Here is a 21,685-nt window from a genome sequence, read left to right as displayed (position 1 = left end):
GTTCAATTACAGTTTTAAAAATTGTTTAACACTCTTTATTAAACTGCTTTAAATTATTTCTAGTATCAACCAATTGGTCTCCATAGACAATACTAACATTAAAATAGTTGTTAAACTACTGACAAGTTTTCTGAAACCGAGCTTATGAACAACAGAGTAAAGGTAGCTGGTTAAGCCAGGATCAATATATTTGTTGAAGTTTTTATTGTGTGCATAATAAATGTGTTAAATTAATTGAGCAATTCTTTAAAAGTATAATGTTGCAATTTCTTTAAAATAAGTAATTACAGTTACAAAATAGGTGTTGTTTTCCAAGGGCCTCTCTTTCACAGGCACTTTGAATCATGACACTTCCAAGTCCTACAGAGATCAGTATCACTTTGTGTTGCAAGCCAAACCCAGGGGTTCTACTCGAGCCCAATTTTAAATACCATAAAGAAAAGTATTGAACCCAGCTCGAGCTAAATGTCAAATGTATTTAATTAATGTGCAAGTGTTTTGATTTATTTAAAATGTTCCAGTCTAGCTTCCTTCGAGTTTAGTATAAACAACAGATTGGTTCTCATAACATTCTCACTGCTGTGCTGTCCCAAATGTTTGAAACCTTGGGCAGATAAGCACACACACACACACACACTTTGGATGAGTAATCACTTCATCCAAATTGTAAATTGTTGCCTTCTTTAAAGTTATTAGTAATTCAAGATTAATTATTAAATTAAATTAGGTACATAACATATAATAAACAAAATAACTTTGATTTGATCATTTTGTTCACAACATTAGACCTTGTCCTCTAATCTCTACTAGAATAAGATAAGTGTGCATGTTTGGGTGTGGAACACTCCTGTAAAGTACCTAATCTTGTTATCCTTTTCATTACAGAGCTGGGGAAATGGTGTATTGCTTAGATTCGGATCCGTGTAAAGTCCAATTATGACTGACTTTAGTTCTAATGTTAATTTGATTTCAACCCATAAGGAATTATTTAGATTAACTCAACATTTCACATGATGGATTAGTGCTCCACATTTTTCCCACTAATTTGTTGTGCAATTAGGCCAATGGTAAAGAGAGACATTGATGACCTTGTGTCCCTTTTGTTGGTACGTGGTTCCATTCTGTCTATGGCCTTGGACGGCTTCACTAAGAATCACCCAGTTCTGACACAGTTCTGAGTGCAGTCACAGAGATGCTATGGCTGATCTACATGAAATGACATTAATGGTCTGGTCTGAGAATGGACACCATTACCTGCTTCCAGAGACAATGCCGCTCCTCAAACTGAACAATACTGTCTCACGTGGGCCACTCCCCCCACCAAGCCATGAACTGAAAGAACACCTGGAAGCCTCCCGGTCACACCAGCACCAACCCTTGGGTCAGTCAGATGGGACTAACGGCTTAACTTAGGGCATTTGGTTCAGAAATATGACTCTCGTTACCGCAGAGTGGGTTGTTTTTTTAAGGCTATTCATACTGCTATGCAGAGGATGCCTGTAGGTTGGCAAGCTGTTAAAAGCCCCTACTATTTTTAAAATAGGCCTAATGTCAGGAGCCTCTTAATGTCTAGTTCTACATGTATTCACATTATATGGACAATGTTTCCACCTGGTGAAACTGAAGGCTGCACGGTACTCAGGCTACAATACGACCATTCTGTTCTGCTCTAACAATTCAATTGATAGATTCTACATCAAAACAATTAGCTTTTATTGTTTCCAATGATAACGTCATTTTAAGCCTTCAGTAGTGACTCAGATGTTAAGGGGGTTGAAGCTTTTCCTCCCAAATCAGATATGCTTTGTTTTTTTAACAAAGGTATGCATTTCCTGCATAATATATGTTTCTCACAATTGTTTGTTTTTTTGTAAGCTGCACACAGGTGATACTGAGTCTTCTCGAGTAATAGATTACACCATGCTTAAATAGACTCCTAAGTTATTATTTCATATGAGACATATGTAAGAAAGGGAGGGAAGAGTCAATTATATTGAGTAATTGATTTTATATTGGAACATTTATTTCTCAAACCTGTTTTATGGAAGAGGAAAATATTTCTGATAAACTAATATGTTATCAAACGGTAAATGGTGAATTAATATAACATTTAGAATCATTGAGAAGGGGTTATATCCACAGGGACTAGCTCACCTTTAAATTACAATAACATTTCTCTACTTTGGACTGATGAGTATATGATTCTTGCATGTTAAATGACTAACACAAACCTTACATTTATGCATGTGCATGTCTCAGGAAGGCTCCCAATAATTCTGAGGGGCCTATCCTATTTTGTATTTAAATGATAATGTGCTAATCCATTACCTTGAGTTGTCTGCACTCAGGAAAACATCCCTATCAAGTGTTAACCCAATAACTACAGTAGGACAGCTCTGAAGGCCAAGGGTCAGAGAGAGAGCTACGTGGGTCCACGCCAGCCACTGCAAGGTCCTAGTCACCAACAAAAGTAGATGACAACAAGTGATGTGTCCTAATCACCAACTTGCACCACACTTGCACTACATACACCAAAACACACTACACACAAGGTATCACGAGCGAGTGCCAGCTGAGCGGTTCCATATGCCCTCTGGTTCCTCGTTTGTGTTACCGGTGTGCGGAGTCTGACTGTCCGTGTCACAACATCGACCGAAGGAATACACACACACACCCCATGGAGCATTCCCACCTCGTGATGACGGCTCACCTGGGACAATGCAACCGTGAGCAATACAACTGGCCTGGCCCAGTGATGTGGGGTTTAGCTCGCCACAAGATTACGTTTGGTTGTGCGGCGACAAGCTCTATCAAGTTCTGGCTCCCCTCTGGATAGGTACATGCACTCTAGTGGATTTGAATCCAGCAATCAGGCTTAACAACACTACTCTTTAATGTAACATTATCCATGCATAGAAAGATGTTTCAAGTACTGGATTAATTTCAGTTTTGGCCCAAAACAAATATTTATAATATTTCATATAACAATTATGTAGCATATTTGATCCTCAAATTAGAGAAGTATAATTTAAAGAAATTGATATTCTCAACATTAGATAAACACAGAAGAATCCTTTCCAAGTACCATAAGTAGCTCAGGTAAGTATGGCTAATAGGAATACTTGATAGACTTAATTTGGTACAGATCAGTGGTAGCATTTACAAATGTAATAATTCAAGGTTTAAAAATGTTTAATCCTTCCTTTCCAGGTTTTTACAAAAGTCTTTGAATATTTGCCTAACTTTTCCTTTTCAGATTTTGAACAATGTACTTGACTAAAATGAATGTATTGATTTCACTAAGTGCCTTACTCTTGACTAAAGCGTATTTAAGTAAACGTAAAAGTAATCCTAAAATTGAGGACACTGCACTTTTGCAGATTACAGATTGATCAAATCACCAGTGTGAATTCTATACTCTAACTGTACATTTTTAGCTGGATCTCTTACGATCCTGAGTTTTAAAATGCTTTTGACTAGTGATTGCCTTGAAGTAAATCTTTAAAGCGGCAAGCTGGTTTTGATTTTATAGTTTGATGAATGAAATTACTAATGGTAAATGATCAAATATATTAGTTTAAAAACAAATATTTAGCCATTGTGCACCTGTGTTTTATGTGTGTTCATTATTATGCTTTTGACAAAAGATGATCAAACACTGATGAGAGATGATTTTTCCTATTATGATTGGCTGTATCAATCATTGTGATTGAATGTTTCAATCTTATTCTACTTTGTGATGTAATTAATGTAAGGTGAGACCACACTCGAATCTGGAGACGCCTATTGAGTTAATTATTGACCAAATTATTATTAGACTAATGTTTTTAGGTTATCATAAATGATAAAAAGAGAGGACTGTTGTGGAAATAATTATCATAAGACGCCAATTAGTAACATACAGGACAAACCTCGATGTCTGTTTACCTTCTTTAAGGACACAGGCGGCTTAGCCAATAATGTTATTGTTCCCATTCTGTGACCGGTCAATACTGGGATACAGATGGTCTGTGTTGTGGGTACACTGGGACACTTCCTTCTCATAGCTACACAGAAGTTTCACAGAAGCTACACAGAAGTAGTCTCCCGACCGGAGAAAAAGACGTGCTGCAGGCACGAAACACATTACCAGTAGAAATACATCGCTTTTAAAATCGTGCTGTGCAACACGAAAAAAAGGGGCAAATCGTGTTGGTGAACACGAATCAATAGATTAAAAATCGTGTTGGTGAACACGAAATGCCGTGAGACTGGGTTGGAGTCTTACACTCTTTACGTCACAAACAAAGATGGTGGATGAGAATAGATCTATAAAACGATAAGCAATGCGCCAGAATCAAGGTGAGACTATCCGCATCCTTTAAAACTCTACGCACATTCGTTTTCACCGAAATAAGTAAACGACTATTTGAGTGAATTAAGGAATTAGTTTGCTTCATTAAAGGGTGTTAATGAATAATTGTTCTCCAGTGCCTTTTGTCCGCTTTAAGGTATTATTAAGGTAGGGTTAATGTTGCTCTCAAAGTGCACCAGATTGATGCTATTAACTTCAATATTTAAAAATAAATCTTCCCCCCCCCCCAACAACTCCTGGGCTAAGCCCCGGATCTCCTACAATCCTAAATCCGCCACTGTTTGGGTGACTTGTGTAATTCGTGGAGAACCGAAGAGTTTTCCTTTTGGTGGTGGTGGTGGGGGGTGGGGGGGGGGGGAGAGTCTGACTGACGGACAACTTCTCACTTCAAAAAATAAGAAGAAATCTAGACCGCAAAATAATTAAACAAGCGAGTGCCTGTTTTTCCTGGCCAAGGACAGGTTCCGTGAACACAACACGAGCATAACGTGTCTTCACGTGGTATATGTCTCGTCTGAAAGGAGTGTCGACAGTGCTGACGAAGAGCACCGGAACGCCGCTCCAGCTCTTCAAATATTGCAGTACCCATAAGGAGCCGTACACATGCCGCAGTGTTTGCGTGGCTGTGTCTTTAGTTGTAAGCACAGTGGCGATCTGTTGTTATTAGCATCTGGTTAGCTAGCTATGCTAATTTTAAAGAGCTTTTCTACAACCAGGTGGAAGAGAGCTCTCTCCTGAGAGGCTCAAATAACCTCAGCTCAGTGAGGTTAAGGCACACCTTGATATGATCATTATAGTTATTAATGAGACATTAGAGACTACATGAAAAACAGGTATAAAATACAATGACAGAAACAAAAAAGTTGTTAAAAATAACAAGAATAGCGTTTAAAAGGGGAGTGATTTGTAAAATATCCAAAAAGAAAAATCTGCTTACATATGGGTGTTGAGAGATGTATCCATAGATCTCTTCATTTTACTCTCAAAGTGCACCAGATTGATGCTTTTAACTTCAATATTTAAAAATCTTCATGTTCACATAGGATACTAAATAAATGTGCACACATCTTGTGTCCATATCTTTCTGTTTTGGTGGTCATGCCACAACTGTGCACGTGCATGCATACGTGAGTCATGGTGAGATATCTGGATTAAGAGGTTGCTTTTTCTTTGCACAACATGAAAGAAAGGCGAAATGAATGGGCTGTGATTTTAGTATTTTTAAGCAGAGGTTGAGTTCAATAATTGTTACAGCCCTCGGAGGATGTTGTAAACATTGAAAGGAAAACGGTTCCCCACCCCTGCTGTAAATAATAATAAAAACCCTTGATTTATAACTTAACATCTCTGTCTCCTATTGATCTGAGTATATTATAAAGAACAGCCAGTTAATTGAAGCCTTATAGCACAGGCCTTTGTCAGATGGTATATTACGCTGTTTTTTTTCTGCTACGAATAGTTCTCTCTTTTTTCACCATACGTGTGTTTGCATCACTGGTTCTAAATGGTGGTTGTTCATTGTTGAAACATTCATTAGCTAGCAATGTCATTATTACCATTTAAAATAGAATATCTTTAATGTTCTATTAATATAAAGTGAGGGCCAGTTACCCTATAAAACTGTTGGTAGTTATGGGTACTTTTTTTACTTAAGTACACACGAAGCCCATACTTCTTAACTTTTACTGTAAAAAAGTTTAGTGAGTACTTCAACTTTTACCAGAGTACTTTTAAACACGAGTAGGCCTATCTGTACTTCTACTTGAGTAAAGGATGTGTGTACTTTTGCCATCTCTGGCTGTGACAGAGTGGCTGTGGAGGAAGTGCAGTCATTGATATTGTAAGAAATGAAAATCAATGTTTATATGGCGTAATTTAGATTAAACATACTGTAAACTTAAAACTGTTTTATTCTGAAAATACTTCATTTTCGGTTAGCATTAGCATGTGGCAAATGTTATTGCTGAATATTAAATGAATGTACAGTTTTATTTTTGAAAAGCTTTATTGAAGGACAACCCCGTCGGTTCCATGACGTTACTTCCGGCTTCACGTTAAAAATGATTACAGCTGTTAAAATGCATTAAATAAAAAGTCATGAATGAGAATACAAGGAGAAAAGGTGTGTGGAATTATACCAGTGGCGAACCGTGTCGATCACAACTGGACCTTCTGTAGACACACACACTTATTCAATTATAGGTTCCTCACAAGCGTTATGCGCCCTCTAGTGATCTGTTTGAATATTGCACTAACACAGTAACAACAAAATGAACTGTACCATAGTTCCAAAATGCTTCATGGGATGCTGACATTAGCATGTATCTTACTTTTTTTTGTATTAGTACAACTGTTGTACATGTTTTATTGTTCAGTGATATAACTCTTGAGTGAAGGTTTAAATATCTACAGAGGATTAGAGATTCTCTCTCTCTCTCTCTCTCTCTCTCTCTCTCTCTCTCTCTCTCTCTCTCTCTCTCTCTCTCTCTCTCTCTCTCTCTCTCTCTCTCTCTCTCTCTCTCTCTCTCTCTCTCTCTCTCTCTCTCTCTCTCTCTCTCTCTCTCTCTCTCTCTACACAAATGTCCACATTTAAAATGTTGTTGTTCACTTAGTGACTTATGTGCTCACTAATTCATAGGAAATAATAATTTAACGTTTGATCTTTATCTGAGACTGAAGTATGGTTCCCTCCTGTATGAGCACTGGGACACTACGCAGCTTTGCGTGCTGTGTGTGAGCATAGTGACTCCGCTCCTCACGGCAGCCCATTAAGATCCACTTAGTGCGACTGACGTCATAAGCTGCTTAGTGCAGCAGGTGAATGGAAGTTGTTTACATCAATGTCGGACTAAATGATATTGCACACATGTTTTTGTAGAAAGCCGAATTTACTGACCTGCCTGAGTAACAGCGCTCCGGAGTTTTACAGTGTGGAAGTGAAGTCTGGAGTTTGAGTGACCCGAGCAGCTGGGATGGAGTGCAGCGGCCAGGTAACTGCTGCGTCACCAGGGTTTACAGAGGGAGATCTGTATCAGTAGGCCTACAGTATGTGTATGAACTGATCCACTGATGTCATTGTGAAATCTGTGAATGTTAAACTACTTCTTAAAATCCAAAAGAGATTTGTGAACTAAAAAACAATAATTTGCAATATAAAACGACTCTTTAAATATACAAACATATTTCACAAATAAATACACTTGATTTATTTACAAACAAATTAAATGCTATCTGTTTATATCTTTCTAACCTTTTCAACTCCTGATCAGACTTTTATGAATCCAGTTTGTTATTTTTGGATCTTGATTCTACTCTTGTAGATTTGCATTTTAAACATGGCAATGGCCTCCAAATTACATGGTTTCAGCATGTCAAAGTAAGAACAACAAGCAACAAGTGACATGCATTCATTATTATTTTATGTAAATGTGAAACAGTGCGTACTAGTGATTCTATATTTGTTATATAATTTACAGGAACTGATATGTAGTGAAGTAAAAGTATAAAGAATCACAAGATTTTAAAAATTACGTAATGAAGTACCTCAAATTGTTCTTAAGTAAATTAGTTTAATCTCAATGGTTGTGTCTGTCTAGTGTAAATGTAATGTGTAATGTGTTCATTCATCTCACACCACTAACTGTGAGCTCAGGATACAGTTATATATGTACAAATCATTTATATTAGTTTTGTTGTGGCATCAGTGCTATGGCACCAGTAGTCACACATACTGAAGTAAAAGCTGTGTTAATCCAGTTAAAATAAGGACACAGTTGTCACATTTATAATGTTTCCGGTCCCACCCACCCCCTTCAAAAAGCAAACTGAAGTTCAGGTTTACACTCAAGGGCTTAAATGGACAAAAAATCTCAGTTTTATGCCGAAATTCAAACTGAGGTGATTTGTCCTTGTCCCAGTGGCCATCTGGTTTTTAACCGAAAAACCAGCCCACTTACCTACTGTTTTCACCAATGGAATACATCGAAATATTTTTGAACAACTTTAGGATGAAGGACAGCCAGATCAGTGACCAAGAACAGTGTGACTTTAGAAATTCCACTGTAGGAAAGTAAACTTGCTGATCTGTGTTTCTCCATCCTAACAACAGTTGACACCCCGACTGCTGATGGCTGTGGGGACAGCTGTGATTGGCTCTCTCCAGTTTGGCTACAACACTGGTGTCATCAATGCTCCTCAGAATGTGAGTATTCTGTTGTGTGAACTGGAGTGTGGCCTGTGCTAGAAGCATGTTTTGGGGTTATTGTGGTAACTTCAGGGTTTTTATCTTTTATCTTAATTGTATCTTAAATTGTATTACTGTCCTGATTTTCGCTCTCACTCTGTTGCTGCTTAAACTCCTGAATTTCCCCACAGGGATTAATAAAGGTCCATCTTATCTTATCTTAACTCTGGGTCTTCAGTCCTACAACGCTGGGTCACTTCTTACTGGAGCAGATTGCCATGGTTACTAATACTGAACACCTACTTGCCTGATATAAGAAATCCACTCGGGGGAAAAGTACCACCTGCTGACCAATCAGAACTCTGTGTGTGGAGTTTAGGGCTATGAAGTCATATTACAGGATAAAGGAACAGTTAAACTGCCATATTCAGGAAAGACGGCTGTGCAAAAGTATGCATTAAAAAAACTGTCCCCAGAACAATATGACTACACATTTGCGGTAAGCAAATACTTAAAGTGGACCTATCATGCTATATTTGAAACATATATTGTAGGGCCATACCTATATAAAACATGTCTGTGAAGTTCTTTTTTCAAAATACCAAACAGATCATGCATTTTAGCCATGCCTCATTTCGCTCTATTTGCTCATTCCAGCCCTGTTTTTGCAAGGGCTGATTCTGCTTTTGTGGCAGACTACAGCGCCACCTACAGGCCTGGCATATGTACTACAGCGTCTCCAGCGCTTTCGAGCGGTCTCTCATTCCCCTGATAGGTGGAGAGTTGCCCATATAGGCGGAGCACCCCTTTTCTGACGTCAGACAAATTCAAATAATAATCAGCTCCGTTGCAGCCCCGTTTTTAGAGATTTGGGTATGGAGGAAAAGAGAGAGGGTTGTGTTTTCTGACACTTGGTGAGTTCCCTGACACACCGGGGACACGTATTCATGTATAAAAGACGTACAAAAGTGCATTTTGCTTGACAGGTTACCTTTAAATATCGTAAAAGGATCTTACTTGAATAGTTAATAATGATCCACAGCATAAGAAACCTGAGAAGTAATTCAGAGCAATGTGTACATTCTGCAAGTTTACAACGCGGACATGTCACACTTATCATTCACACACATCATTTCACATCATATTTTTACTTCTCTGTGTCAGCTTCTTGAGCTGCATGTTGCTGCAACACTTCAGTCACACACTCAGTGCCGCACACTGTATTCATCCAAGTGTTATTTTGCTACAGTTTACATACTTTGATCAATGCAGTGAATGATTTTAAGATATGAAAACGTATACAGAAGGGTACTTGAACATGTAAAAGGCAGAAAAATAAAACAACATTAAGTAGACAAATGTAATTATACTCAGATCTACTCATGTCCTAAATAAGGCAGTGATAATGTAAATCTGTTCCTTTATGTTTGTGATTGGTCAAATGTTGCTAACTGGGAAACTCCCGGTTTGACTTACAGAGTTGATAACCAGCGCCATAGATCTCGTTTGTTAGGGTTGGTTCAGCCAGATAACAAAGATATCCAGGGTCTGTTGGACGGGCTTCGTTTACAGGCCTCTGGTGACAACAAAATCAACAACAACAACTAAACCAACTCACTGAATCACAAGCATATACAAGTAATAAAAGATTATTACTTTAACGTATAGTAGGTACTATAATCTAGCAAATAGTAAATTATGATTAAATTGCATTCCACAATAATATTTGTATACAAAAAGATATTGTCTCATGTTCAAGTAATTTTCAGATCTAGTGTGAAGAAAGATTATCTGTAAATAAAAACAGCTTATCTCCAGTATTTTAAATAATATATACTGTATATTATTCTGCAGCCACATAGACTCCCTTAAATGAAACTTTATTTATGTATGCAGGATGAAGATGTCAGATGCCAGGATTTGAGTATTTTACATGTTAACCTACACCTCTAAGGCTGCTGACAAGCTTCTGTTTCTGACAGATATCTGAAATGACAGAGAGCAGGTTAATGAGGTTAGGATTAAGGAGCTCAAGTTTACCAGATTACCAGGCAAATTAGGGTTGTTGTGCTTCAGGACTACTGCCCAAACTCATGTGACCCCTTTAGTTAATTCAAACAATAATAAGTGATGACCCAATGTGAAAATCACAAACATAGGGGTGGGTGGGTGGACCAGCATAATTAACAGTGGATTGGCATTCCTCCAACACATTTTATTTTTCTTACCGGTACATTTATTTTGAAAAATAATCATATGCTGGTACGGCTATTATGACTTATTTCTGTTTTATCAAAGCTTCCATGACTTACTGTGGTTGCAACAGCTATGGATCCATCTAAAGCAGGGGTGTCAAACTCAATTTCATCGCTGGCCACATTACAATTATGGTTGCACTCAAAGGGCCGGTTGTAACTTTAAGACTATATCAATATACATATATAAATATATAATATATATTAAATAATGTATTATATTATATTATTGGCTCTTCATTGGATTATTATCAGTTCTGGTAATAACATCATAAATAACTACTTCTGAAAGCAGACGTCTAGGGCAAATAATTGAAAGCAAATATTCAACAATTACACCAATTGTATTGTATATTATATTCTTTGCAAGCTCTTGCGGGCCACATAAAATGAGGTTGCGGGCCGGTTTTGGCCCACGGGCCTTGAGTTTGACACCCCTGATCTAAAGTAAGACCTCCTTGTTCTTGCAAATCGAACTATTAAAGGTAGGACATGTATTTGTCAGCAGACATAGATATAATGTTGTATTATGATAGTATTAGCAAATCAGTATTATGTTAGTACTAACTGGAATCTATTTCTTGACCAAATTATTGGAAAGTTAAACATTTGACCTGTAGTTGGTGCTGGAGGAAAAGTAAAAGCATCATCAAAGTGTGTATGATTCATCCTCTGACATGGCACGACAATCTTTCAAAAGAGATATTTCATTCTGAAAAATAAAATAGCTACCTGATGATGGTGCTACAGGGAAAGTCACTAATATCGATTTCAGCCGGGAGTGTAGTGGAAATCTGTCTATTTACACATTGAGACCTGTTTGTGGTTCTGTGCTTCAGATCATTCAGGGCTTCTACAATGAAACATGGAGCAGCAGGTTTTCAGAGCCCATCCCTCAGAGCACTCTCACCGCTCTGTGGTCGCTCTCTGTGGCCATCTTCTCTGTGGGAGGAATGTTCGGCTCCTTCTCAGTCGGCCTTTTTGTCAATCGCTTTGGCAGGTAAGACTCCTTCCTATGACCAAAAACATTATTAATCACACTTTACTTTTAAAAAGACAAATAATATATACTCTTATATCTCTAAAGGAAGAACTCCATGCTCATGGCCAATGTGCTAGCCTTTATTGCCGCTGCGTTTATGGGCTTCTCCAAGCTGGCTGCCTCCTATGAGATGCTCATCATTGGGCGCTTCATAGTGGGTCTCTACTCTGGCCTATCAACTGGCTTTGTGCCCATATATGTGGAGGAAATCTCACCCACATCTATCCGCGGAGCATTAGGAACTATGCATCAACTGGGTGTAGTGATCGGCATACTGATGGCACAGGTGAGATCTCTAACTCCATTTCCCATCTTCAGTAGCTTCAGAACGAGATAAAGAGACTCCATGTAGTGTGAATGTATCATTATTAACCCTCAAATTATTTCTCAATTTGTAGATGTTTCCTTAAATCACCTTTTAAATGTACTTGTTATAATGTGGCACCCCATGTGTTACATATCAAAATGTTCAGGACAGTCTTTGGTCTTGCTAGAAATGCAAGTCACTCATCTTAGAGCACTATATGATGAGATAATTAGCTCTAAAGCTGAGAATTTTACATCAGATTTTGGAAATCTTCAAAACACAAATGGACTCATTCAGCAACAGCTCTAAACTGGTTTAGCTCCTACTTAAAGGACAGAACAAACTTTGTCTCAATAGGCAATTACAAATCAACCCTAATAAATATGTCATGCGGGGTTCCTCAAGGCTCCATCTTAGGACCTTTGCTTTTTAATATTTATATGCTACCTCTGGCTGAAATTATTCAAAAGAGCGATCTAAGCTATCACATCTATGCAGGCGACACCCAGATTTATTTTTAAATTACACCGGGAGACTGCTCTCCGATTAGAACACTGAGCAAGTGCATTGAGCACATCACTAACTGGTTGACTCAGAACTTTCTCCAATTCAACAAACAAAAAACTGAGATCATTGTTTTTGGAGCAAAGAAGGACCGATTAAAAGTAATCGCAGAGCTTCAGTTGGCAGACTACAAAGTAACTCACAAAGCAAGAAATCTGGGTGTAGTGATGGACTCAGACCTGAATTTTAACAGTCACAATACAACAGTTATTAGGTCTGCATACTACCACCTGAAGAATATATCAAGGATTAAAAAACTAATGTCACAACAGGATTTAGAAAAATGTGTCCTTGCTTTTATTTTCAGTAGACTCGACTACTGCAATAGTGTATTCACAGGTCTCACTAAAAAATCTATCAGAAAGCTGCAGCTGATTCAGAACGCTGCTGCTCGAGTCCTCACTGACACTAAAAGTGGATCACATCACTCCGGTTCTGAGATCATTACACTGGCTTCCAGTCGACCAAAGAATTGATTTTAAAATACTACTGCTAGTTTTTAAATCACTATATGGCTTAGGACCGAGGTATATAGACGACCTACTCCATCACTATGAAGCATCCAGGAGTCTCAGGTCTTCTGGGTAGGGGCTGCTCTCTGTTCCGAGAATAACCACTAAACATGGAAAAGCAGCTTTTAGTTATTATGCCCCAACAATTTGGAACAAACTGGCCAAATCGTGCACGTCCGCCGAAACAATTCCTATTTTTAAATCCCGACTAAAAACGCAATTGAGCTGCCCATACTCACACTACAGTATGCCTTTTTAGTGATGTATTCTGTACCTGCTGTGTTTATTTATTTTATTTATTTCATTACCTTTGCTTATTATGCCTGTTTTTAAATGCCTTTTTAATAATGTATTTATGCTGTATTTGTTCTTAAATGTATTTTGCTTTTAATCTGTAAAGCACTTTGAAACGCAACGTGCTGAAAAGTGCTATATAAATAAAATTGCCTTGCCTTGCCTTGCCTTACTCGTCATCCAATTTTTTGGGTGTTTTAGATTTGGTTTACCAAAGTCTTTGGTTCACAAAAGTAGTTAAATATATGAATTACACTGTATATACATGTGTCCTTCATGTCTAAAATGAAAATGTGTAAATTCGAATTTTTTGTAAAATAGTTGTCTATCACTCTTCTTTCACTACAGCAGGGACTGAGATACATCAGGACTGATTCATGACTTCATATTCCATACAAAGGTTCATGTGATGCAAAACATATTATAAACCAACAATTTATTATAAATATGTTTTTTTCAACCAACTATTTATACAAGAAATTGGAAATGGGCTGCTGGTGGCTGTGTTGGAGGTACGGGTGCTATACGAGACCTCCTTGCTGGCTGGGTTGATGGTGATGGCTGTGGCAGAGCCTTTGTTCAGAGGTGTATCTTGACCTGGTGGCAGGCACAGATGGCACAGGCACAGGTGGCAGCTGTAGTGATGCTGGTCCGCTGATCCTTGATGGTGATGGCAGTGTTGAAGGCTCTTGATCCACGATAGATCTTGACCTGGGGACAGGCACAGATGGAGGTTCTGGCTCCTGGATAAACACCTCCTGTGGGCCACTAGGCCCAGGCAGCTGTGAAACCTCTCTGTAAAACAAATGAAAAAGTAGGACAATAATTACAACTAAGTTAATTGAAATAACGTTCAAGTGAAATGTTGCTCAAGCACAAATAACAATGCACACCTAAAAAGAAAATTGGGGAGGTGGGACAGGAGTCTCTCTCTCTCTCTCTCTCTCTCTCTCTCACACAGGTATTTTCAGTTACTTTACATTCAGTATAACATCACAGACACACATATAAATAGATATGACAAAGTCTCACACAGTCTTTACACAGAGTAAACGTTTACTAATGGAGAGTCTATTTTGTCCCAAGAAAAAGTTCATGACTATCGATAAAAAAAAGATCGATAAACCTATTGTTTATTTTCGCGGTATTCCCCACACAGTACAAGTGCACTATTACTGTAATATTTACACTTAAACTAGAACTAAATGTTCTGTGTATGTGTGTGTGTGTGCTCGCTGCTTGTTCCCACACACATTAAGAATTCTTACTGTAGCTTCTGCTGTTTACACTGCTGACAGGCGGACCGCTGTGTCTGTGCGGTGCGGTGTGACTCAGGATCTTACTCTGTGTAACATTTAATTTATCAATCAATCAATGTTTATTTATATAGCCCATATTGTCTCAGTGGTCTTCACAGTGTGAATTTATGTTTCAAATGTTCATTATTACAGTTTTATTTCATATTTTATGTAAAGCACAACGTACCATGCTGTTATAATAACGTTCTTTATCAGCCTTTGAAACTAAAACCATTTTGGGAGAAAAAAAAAATATAAATAAAAAAAAGATTTTCGTCAATTCAGTCGACTACCGTATTTTCCGGACTATAAGTCGCTCTTATCAAAAAATGTGTCATTAAGTGAAAAAATACATATATAAGTCGCTTCGGTGTATAAGTCACATGTATCCAATGAAGTCTTCATCCTCTGTGTCGCTGTTAAAGGTCCCATGTGATGGCCATTTCTACTGATCATAATTCCATTGTTGAGGTATACTAGAATAGATTTATATTGTGCAATTTTCCAAACTCACATTGGTTTCTCATACAGCATCTCTGAATCAGAAACAGGTTTATTGCCAGGTAGGTTCGCACATACTAGGCATTTGACTTGATGTCATGGTGCATACATAAATGTATCTCTGTATAGTATGTGTATTCACTCTCTTTCCTAAACGGCTTGTTGGACCTCCTGCTCCCCCCTCCCCTCCCAGCTCGCCCACTCTGTTCTGATGAGTCCACCACTATGGTCTACCACCGTTACAGCGGAACATCAGTGATTATGTGTTACAATGGCGTTAGCAACCAGAAAATGACACCAGTAAGGACAAACAGATGAGAATGCTGCGTGGGGTCTGGGTGCCGTGTTGGCGGGACGTTGCGCGGCTCGCTGCTGCGAGGAGCGGACAGTGTGAGCTGGGTTCATTTCCTGCTTGCTGCGTGGGGTCTGCGAGACATTGCGAATGGACGCGGGAAGGGGGGATGCTGAGGGGGCTGCAGCACCCCCATCTGCGAGGCTCCACTAGCACACGCAACCCCCCCCCCCAAACGCGGCACACCTACAGTGTAAGCGTGCCATAGTTTCGCCGCTGTGAGACTCCACTAGCACCCCCCCCCAAGCACGTCACAGTTTCGCCGCTGAGAGAGTGTGTGTGTGAGGAGCTCCACGGATTGGTCCATTTGGGTATGGGCACGTCACTGTACCCAGGAAGAAAACAATGGAAAAAGAGAAATCTCCAACGAGGCGTTCTGGGGCAGCATAGACAGGTATTTTCTGTGTTAGAGTTTTACTCGCTACAGGGTGTACTTTGAGGGTTTGTGACTTTGCAGACCGTTTACATGCATAAAAACCTTCATAACACAAGGGGACGGGTAATAACCGGAAAAGCATGACATGGGACCTTTAAACAATTCCGCCAACTCCGGTGGAAGATGAAGCAGCATACTGCTACAGGCTGTCGTCAGACTCACCATCGGAATCAGCTGGGATTAGACCTTTCTGAATCCCGACAGGATGGTGTCGATCGTCATTGAAGCCCATGCTGTGTCGAGTCATCCCACAACATCTTTGAAAGTTACGTGACGCATCCTCCCGGTTGCCGTGACTTTTTTCTTCTTAGGTGGTACAGCAGTTTTCAGTTGTCACGATTGTATACAGTGCCATCTATTGGCCGTAGTTTGAACACAATCAGACAAAATATAATATATAAGTCGCTTTGGAGTATAAGTCGCAGGACCAGCCAGACAGCTAAAAAAAACGTGACTTATAGTCCAGACAATACGGTAATCGCCTGAATTGATGACTATTAGTCGATTAGATATTTACTAGACGGCAGCCCTAGATAGCATAGAAGTTGGAACCTGATACTGAAAAGTATGGTTACCTCGCTTTTTCACACAAGGTAGAGTGGTTAACAATAAGAATAGTTATTCTCGAAGATTCCCCATAGTTGAAGTAATGCGCCTCTGTTATAAGGCCACTGATACATTTCTTCACATCTCATTTATCTGAGGATTTACTCTAAAGTGCCTCGCAGCTAAGTACATGAGCTTTTTAAAAGCCAAACCATTATAATGGCTACTGCATTGGCATTATATTAGCCAAACCTTTCTAAGTGCTACATACAGGAGGGAGAAGGGTTTTTCTTCTTGCTATTGGCCAAGGTGCAGTTGAAACAGGATGGTTTTGAAAATGCACTGGAATATCTGTAGACTTATGCTGTCTCGTAATTATCAGAGCCTGTTGCATTCACAGCATGGTAGGCCAGTACCAATGTCTTGAAGAAGATTCAGGCAGTTACTGGCAACCAGTGAAGGGAGCGGAGGGGCGGTGTCGTAGTGTAGTGTTTGAGAACTAAGGAAGGTTGAAAACCAGTCATTATTAAAGTCCACAAGATGGCCAGGGACAGCCCTGGGGCCAATATAACCTGACCCCTCCATCAAATGTGTTGTGATGAAGAGATCAGGACTTCTTCCTGTGATTCTGAGAGACAGAGAACTACATTTTATGTGGACTGTGTATCAGTGAAATAGGAGGGGACCTCGGCCGAGTACTTTTGTAGACTTATCGTATCATCTTATTAGAAAACTTGATGAGAAGCTTCATGGATTCTTATCAGCTACTCCAACCTCAAATTATAGAAATGCAACATTAGTAAAGTGTAAATGATCTCAAATTAAACTCACTGTTTACAATGCTGCTAGTGCTAAACCGGAAGAACAAGGACATAAGCGTTTAAACCGGAAGTGGGGAAAGGGGCGGGGCTACATACGTTCAATTAGAAGACATAGGTATGTCATGTTACTAGGGGGATAGGATAAAGGAAAAAGTTATCAGAGATATGAAGTTGGGTTACAGAGAGGTTAGACTTAGAGCAGATTAGACATAGAGATGGAGGTTTTTACTAATGTTATGAGTAGGTAGGGATGGAGACCATGAGAGAATAATTAGAAGTAATGGTCAAATGATTCTCCTGTCTGAATATTAAAGTCACTGAGAAGTACAACTCCAGTGCTAGTTTCAGCGATGTTAGCTACAAGGGCGTCCAATAATTCCCCCAGAGGACTGGAAGAGGCTGCAGCAAATGCCTTAGAGATAAGAGTCTGTGTCCACACAGAATATTGGGCACACTACAGGAGAAAGTGAGGCTGCTCTGAAATACATAGAAGAGAAAATGGGTCTCTCCAACCTCCCTTTCATATAAAAAACACTCGAACGCATCATCGCCAAACAACTCCACAGCACAGAAACTGCACTCATCAAAGTCCTCAATAGCCGCGTTCACACCGCAGTACTTTTCCCACTTTAGTTCCGATATAGTTCCGAAATGTCGCGTTCACACCAAAAAGAGCCGGAACTAAAATTAGTTAATCAGAACCTTTTTTACCCCCTTTTCCGTCCCTGCTAGAGAGCTGGGACTTTCATGGGAGAAAAAGGTCCCTACGTCTGATTGGCGGCCTGCCAGTAAACCCAAAGCAGAAGAAGAAGAAGTGAAGTCAGCGGCTTAATTTGCCTAATCCTTCCCCAGGAACTTATTCCGGTGTGAACGCAATCTGTACTTAGTTCATGAGAACTAAAGAGTTCTCATGAACTAAGTTCTCATGAACTTTTGTGGGAAAAGTACTGCAGTGTGAATGCGCCTATTGACCTCCTCACCTCTGCTGACACCGGTTCCCTCAATATCCTCATCCTCCTTGACCTGAGTGCAGCTTTCGATACCGTGAGCCACAACATCTTGCTAACCTGACTCAAGGACATCAGTATTGAAGGTACTGAACTCAGGTGGCTCCAGTCCTACCTCTCCAACCGATCATCTCCCTCCCCAACCACTCCTCTGCCACAGGCCCAGTCACCCAAAGCGTTCCCCAAGGATCAGTACTCGGCCCCCTCCTCTTCATCATCTACATCCTCCCCTTTGGTCAGATACTCCGCCACTTCAACTTGGACTTCCACTGCTATGCCGATGACACCCAGATCTACCTCAGCTATGGCATCAGCTCACCCTCCCTCAAAAGTCTCCAACTGGTTCAAAATGCAGCCGCCGACTCCTCACACACACCAGATCATGGCACCACATCACCCCAGTCCTCAAAGAACTTCACTGGCTTCCCGTTTCACAGCACATCGACTACAAAATACTGGTCCTCACTTACAAAGCCCTCAACCATCTCAATTAAGAGATTATCTTTGAATACTTCATATGCAGAAAAGATTTCAAACATTACAGTCACATGTTCATGGCAAGAGTCTGAAAGTCGTTGAAACACCTGCGTCCTTGAGACTGCGGACCCTGCCGTCTAGTAATACAGAGAAACACAGTTAGTTGTAAATTAAAACAAATCATTGTGTTATGTGAGAAAGAAGGACTCAGTACTTTCCCACTCATGTGAAAGACACCTAAATAAGCAAATCACAACTAAATGGACATTAAATTACAGCAAAAATATAATATTAAAATGTCCAATACACAAACTCACACCCTATGTTGTTTTTGCTGCTCTACTACTTCAAATGAAAATATCCAAGTTATCACTTCTGGTATTAAAAATCGGAAATATTTGTCTGCATCTGTGCATCAGAAATACATTTATGAATTATTTTTAAAAGGGGGCGTTTTTTTTCATATACAAGGATAAACAACTGTTTTTGAGTGCATAGACAATTTTTTGTGGAAAGATATGAATTCAAACATATACAACATTTGTAGCTACCTTGGCAATACTCAGTGTGTTGTGCAAAGTTGTGAGTCGTGTGTTGTGCTTGTTGTGCAGATCTTTGGGATGGATTCGTTGATGGGGAACGCTGCTCTGTGGCCCCTCCTGCTGGCCTTCACTGTGCTCCCCGCCCTGCTGCAGTGTGTCCTGCTGCCCCTCTGCCCAGAGAGCCCCCGCTACCTCCTCATCAACTGCAAGGAAGAGAGCAAAGCCCGCAGCAGTAATACACACACACACACACATTTTACAAAACACAGGGTTATAAACAACATCACTTTGAAATGTAGAGAAACTGAAGGTCAGCTTATGCATTGTTACATTTTGCCAGAAATAGTACAGTGTTTATCACATATATTATCACAAAGCTTTATATCGCAGCTTGCTCAGCAAAACTATCAAACACAACATTAAGGATCCCAATACCCAATAGAAGGAAAGTTAGTGTTCCCCAAAACAAATATGAAACAGAAAACAGTCATTGGTGGTCCATATTATTCAGAAGAATTCCAAAGTACATTTCAAAAGTCTGCAAAAATATCTTCTCCGTATCGTAAAGTATAATTGAACTGTGTATGTGGGTATGTACAATTATTTTTATTATTTTGGTTTGGCTTGATTAGGGTCAAAATAGGTTGATTTTTATTTTTTCACTTTATATTGAATTGTGAATTGCATGAAATGATGAACAGTTTATTTGTATGTTATGTATGTTTGACTGTGTGAGTGAGGATCTCAGGGACAACTGCCAATACTCTCGCTAGTGCTAATGCAGATCTTAATAGAGAATAAGAATACAAAAATAAGTACACATAAAGTTAAATAAAGCTATTAGTTCCTGTAGTGACAGTTCCTGTAGGTAAGTTTAGTATGAAGGTAGATATAGTGCAAAATGCGAGAGCGTGTAAAACCCGATGTGAGCACTTGCAGAAAAGCAATCTGAGCTTGTTACAGTTATACTTGTATAAAATATCCACGTATCTGTGAACAAAATTTGAAGTCACAGAAGAAAAAAAAAGGTTTTGTAGCTTGTAGGAAAAAAATGAACTTAGTGATGAAATGTTCACTTGCAGAAAAAAATGTATATTTTTAATATATTTTCCATTACAACTGCAACTTGGTTATTACAACTTCTCAAATCAGTCATTACAATTTGACGAATCTGCTCTGTGGCAGTATAAATCGACTAATCTGCGGCCTTGACTTTTGCTACACTTCTTGCGATGAATGTGTCGCTAAAGTAATGTTCACCTGTAGATGTGGGGGAGGGAGGGGGGTTGGAGCAAAAGGGCGGAGCTATTAGAACGACGAGGCGCAAGCTCGGGTCAGTCACACAGCCATGTCAGGTCAAACCGGATGACTGCGGGGCCCCGCATGTTGCCCCTTTCACATCAACGCGGTTCCAGGGCCGGTTCGGAGCTTGTGCCTGATAAGCACCGTTTTTTCCTGTTCACGCCGCAGCGGAGGGCTCTTTCCCCCGAAAACCGGTTCTTACCAAGCTCGAAAAAAGTGTTGGTGTAGAGCAGGGGTGGCCAACCAGTCAGAGGTTAAGAGCCACATTTTTTCTATGTTACTGCAAAGAGCCACATCAAACACACTGATACCGCTTGTTTCAGTTTTTTGTTTTCTGGAGACAAGATTTCAACCACGTCACTGATGCATTTTTGTGGCATTGGGATATATATTTTTTAAATCCTCTGGAGCAGAGAGAGGAGCTGTGGATTATTGTTATTGATTAATGCATCAGTGTTTCTTAGGGTAAAAAACACTAAACTCACAACTTAAAATGAAAGCGTTTAGTTTATTTAATAAAAGAGCACATGTTCAATGTGAAAAGTGACAGTAGTTATAGATTATTTGCAATTTGGTGCTATATATATATTTAAAAAAAAAAGTATATATATATTTTTTTTAAACACCTTGAATTTCAGGGGGGCGCGGGGCTCCGTTGGCGGGGCTCCGTTGGCGGGGCTCCGTTGGCGGGGCTCCGTTGGCGGGGCGCAGCGCCCCTCCAAGACAATGGCAGGGGAAACACTGGATAATGTTTAATCAACGATATGTTTTCCCCCCCTCAAAGGTGATTGGTTCACTGCATCGCAGGTATTATTGTGATTGGCTCTTGGGCCACATCAAAATTATATGCGCTGTCATCCTCTCACACTGACACCACACATACACAACATAC

The 21,685-nt window shown here is 39.6% G+C and overlaps 1 protein-coding gene across 1 annotated transcript in view; it reads left to right on the top strand.

Moving 5' to 3' along the window:
- Positions 1–7,747: 7,747 nt before the first annotated feature.
- The window catches only part of LOC117559259 (solute carrier family 2, facilitated glucose transporter member 1-like), a 36,057-nt gene continuing 22,119 nt past the window's right edge, over positions 7,748–21,685 (top strand). The window contains exons 1-5 of the mRNA XM_034235936.1: positions 7,748–7,763; positions 8,476–8,555; positions 11,632–11,792; positions 11,880–12,120; positions 19,561–19,723. Of these exons, the coding sequence (XP_034091827.1) occupies positions 8,481–8,555; positions 11,632–11,792; positions 11,880–12,120; positions 19,561–19,723 (640 nt within the window). The 5' untranslated portion in view covers positions 7,748–7,763; positions 8,476–8,480. The remainder of the gene's footprint in view (positions 7,764–8,475; positions 8,556–11,631; positions 11,793–11,879; positions 12,121–19,560; positions 19,724–21,685) is intronic.

This window comes from Gymnodraco acuticeps, unplaced genomic scaffold, assembly GCF_902827175.1.
Source record: "Gymnodraco acuticeps unplaced genomic scaffold, fGymAcu1.1, whole genome shotgun sequence".
NCBI lineage: Eukaryota > Metazoa > Chordata > Actinopteri > Perciformes > Bathydraconidae > Gymnodraco > Gymnodraco acuticeps.
The sequence above is the reverse complement of the archived record's forward strand: the minus strand, read 5'-3'. Positions and strand labels throughout refer to the sequence as shown.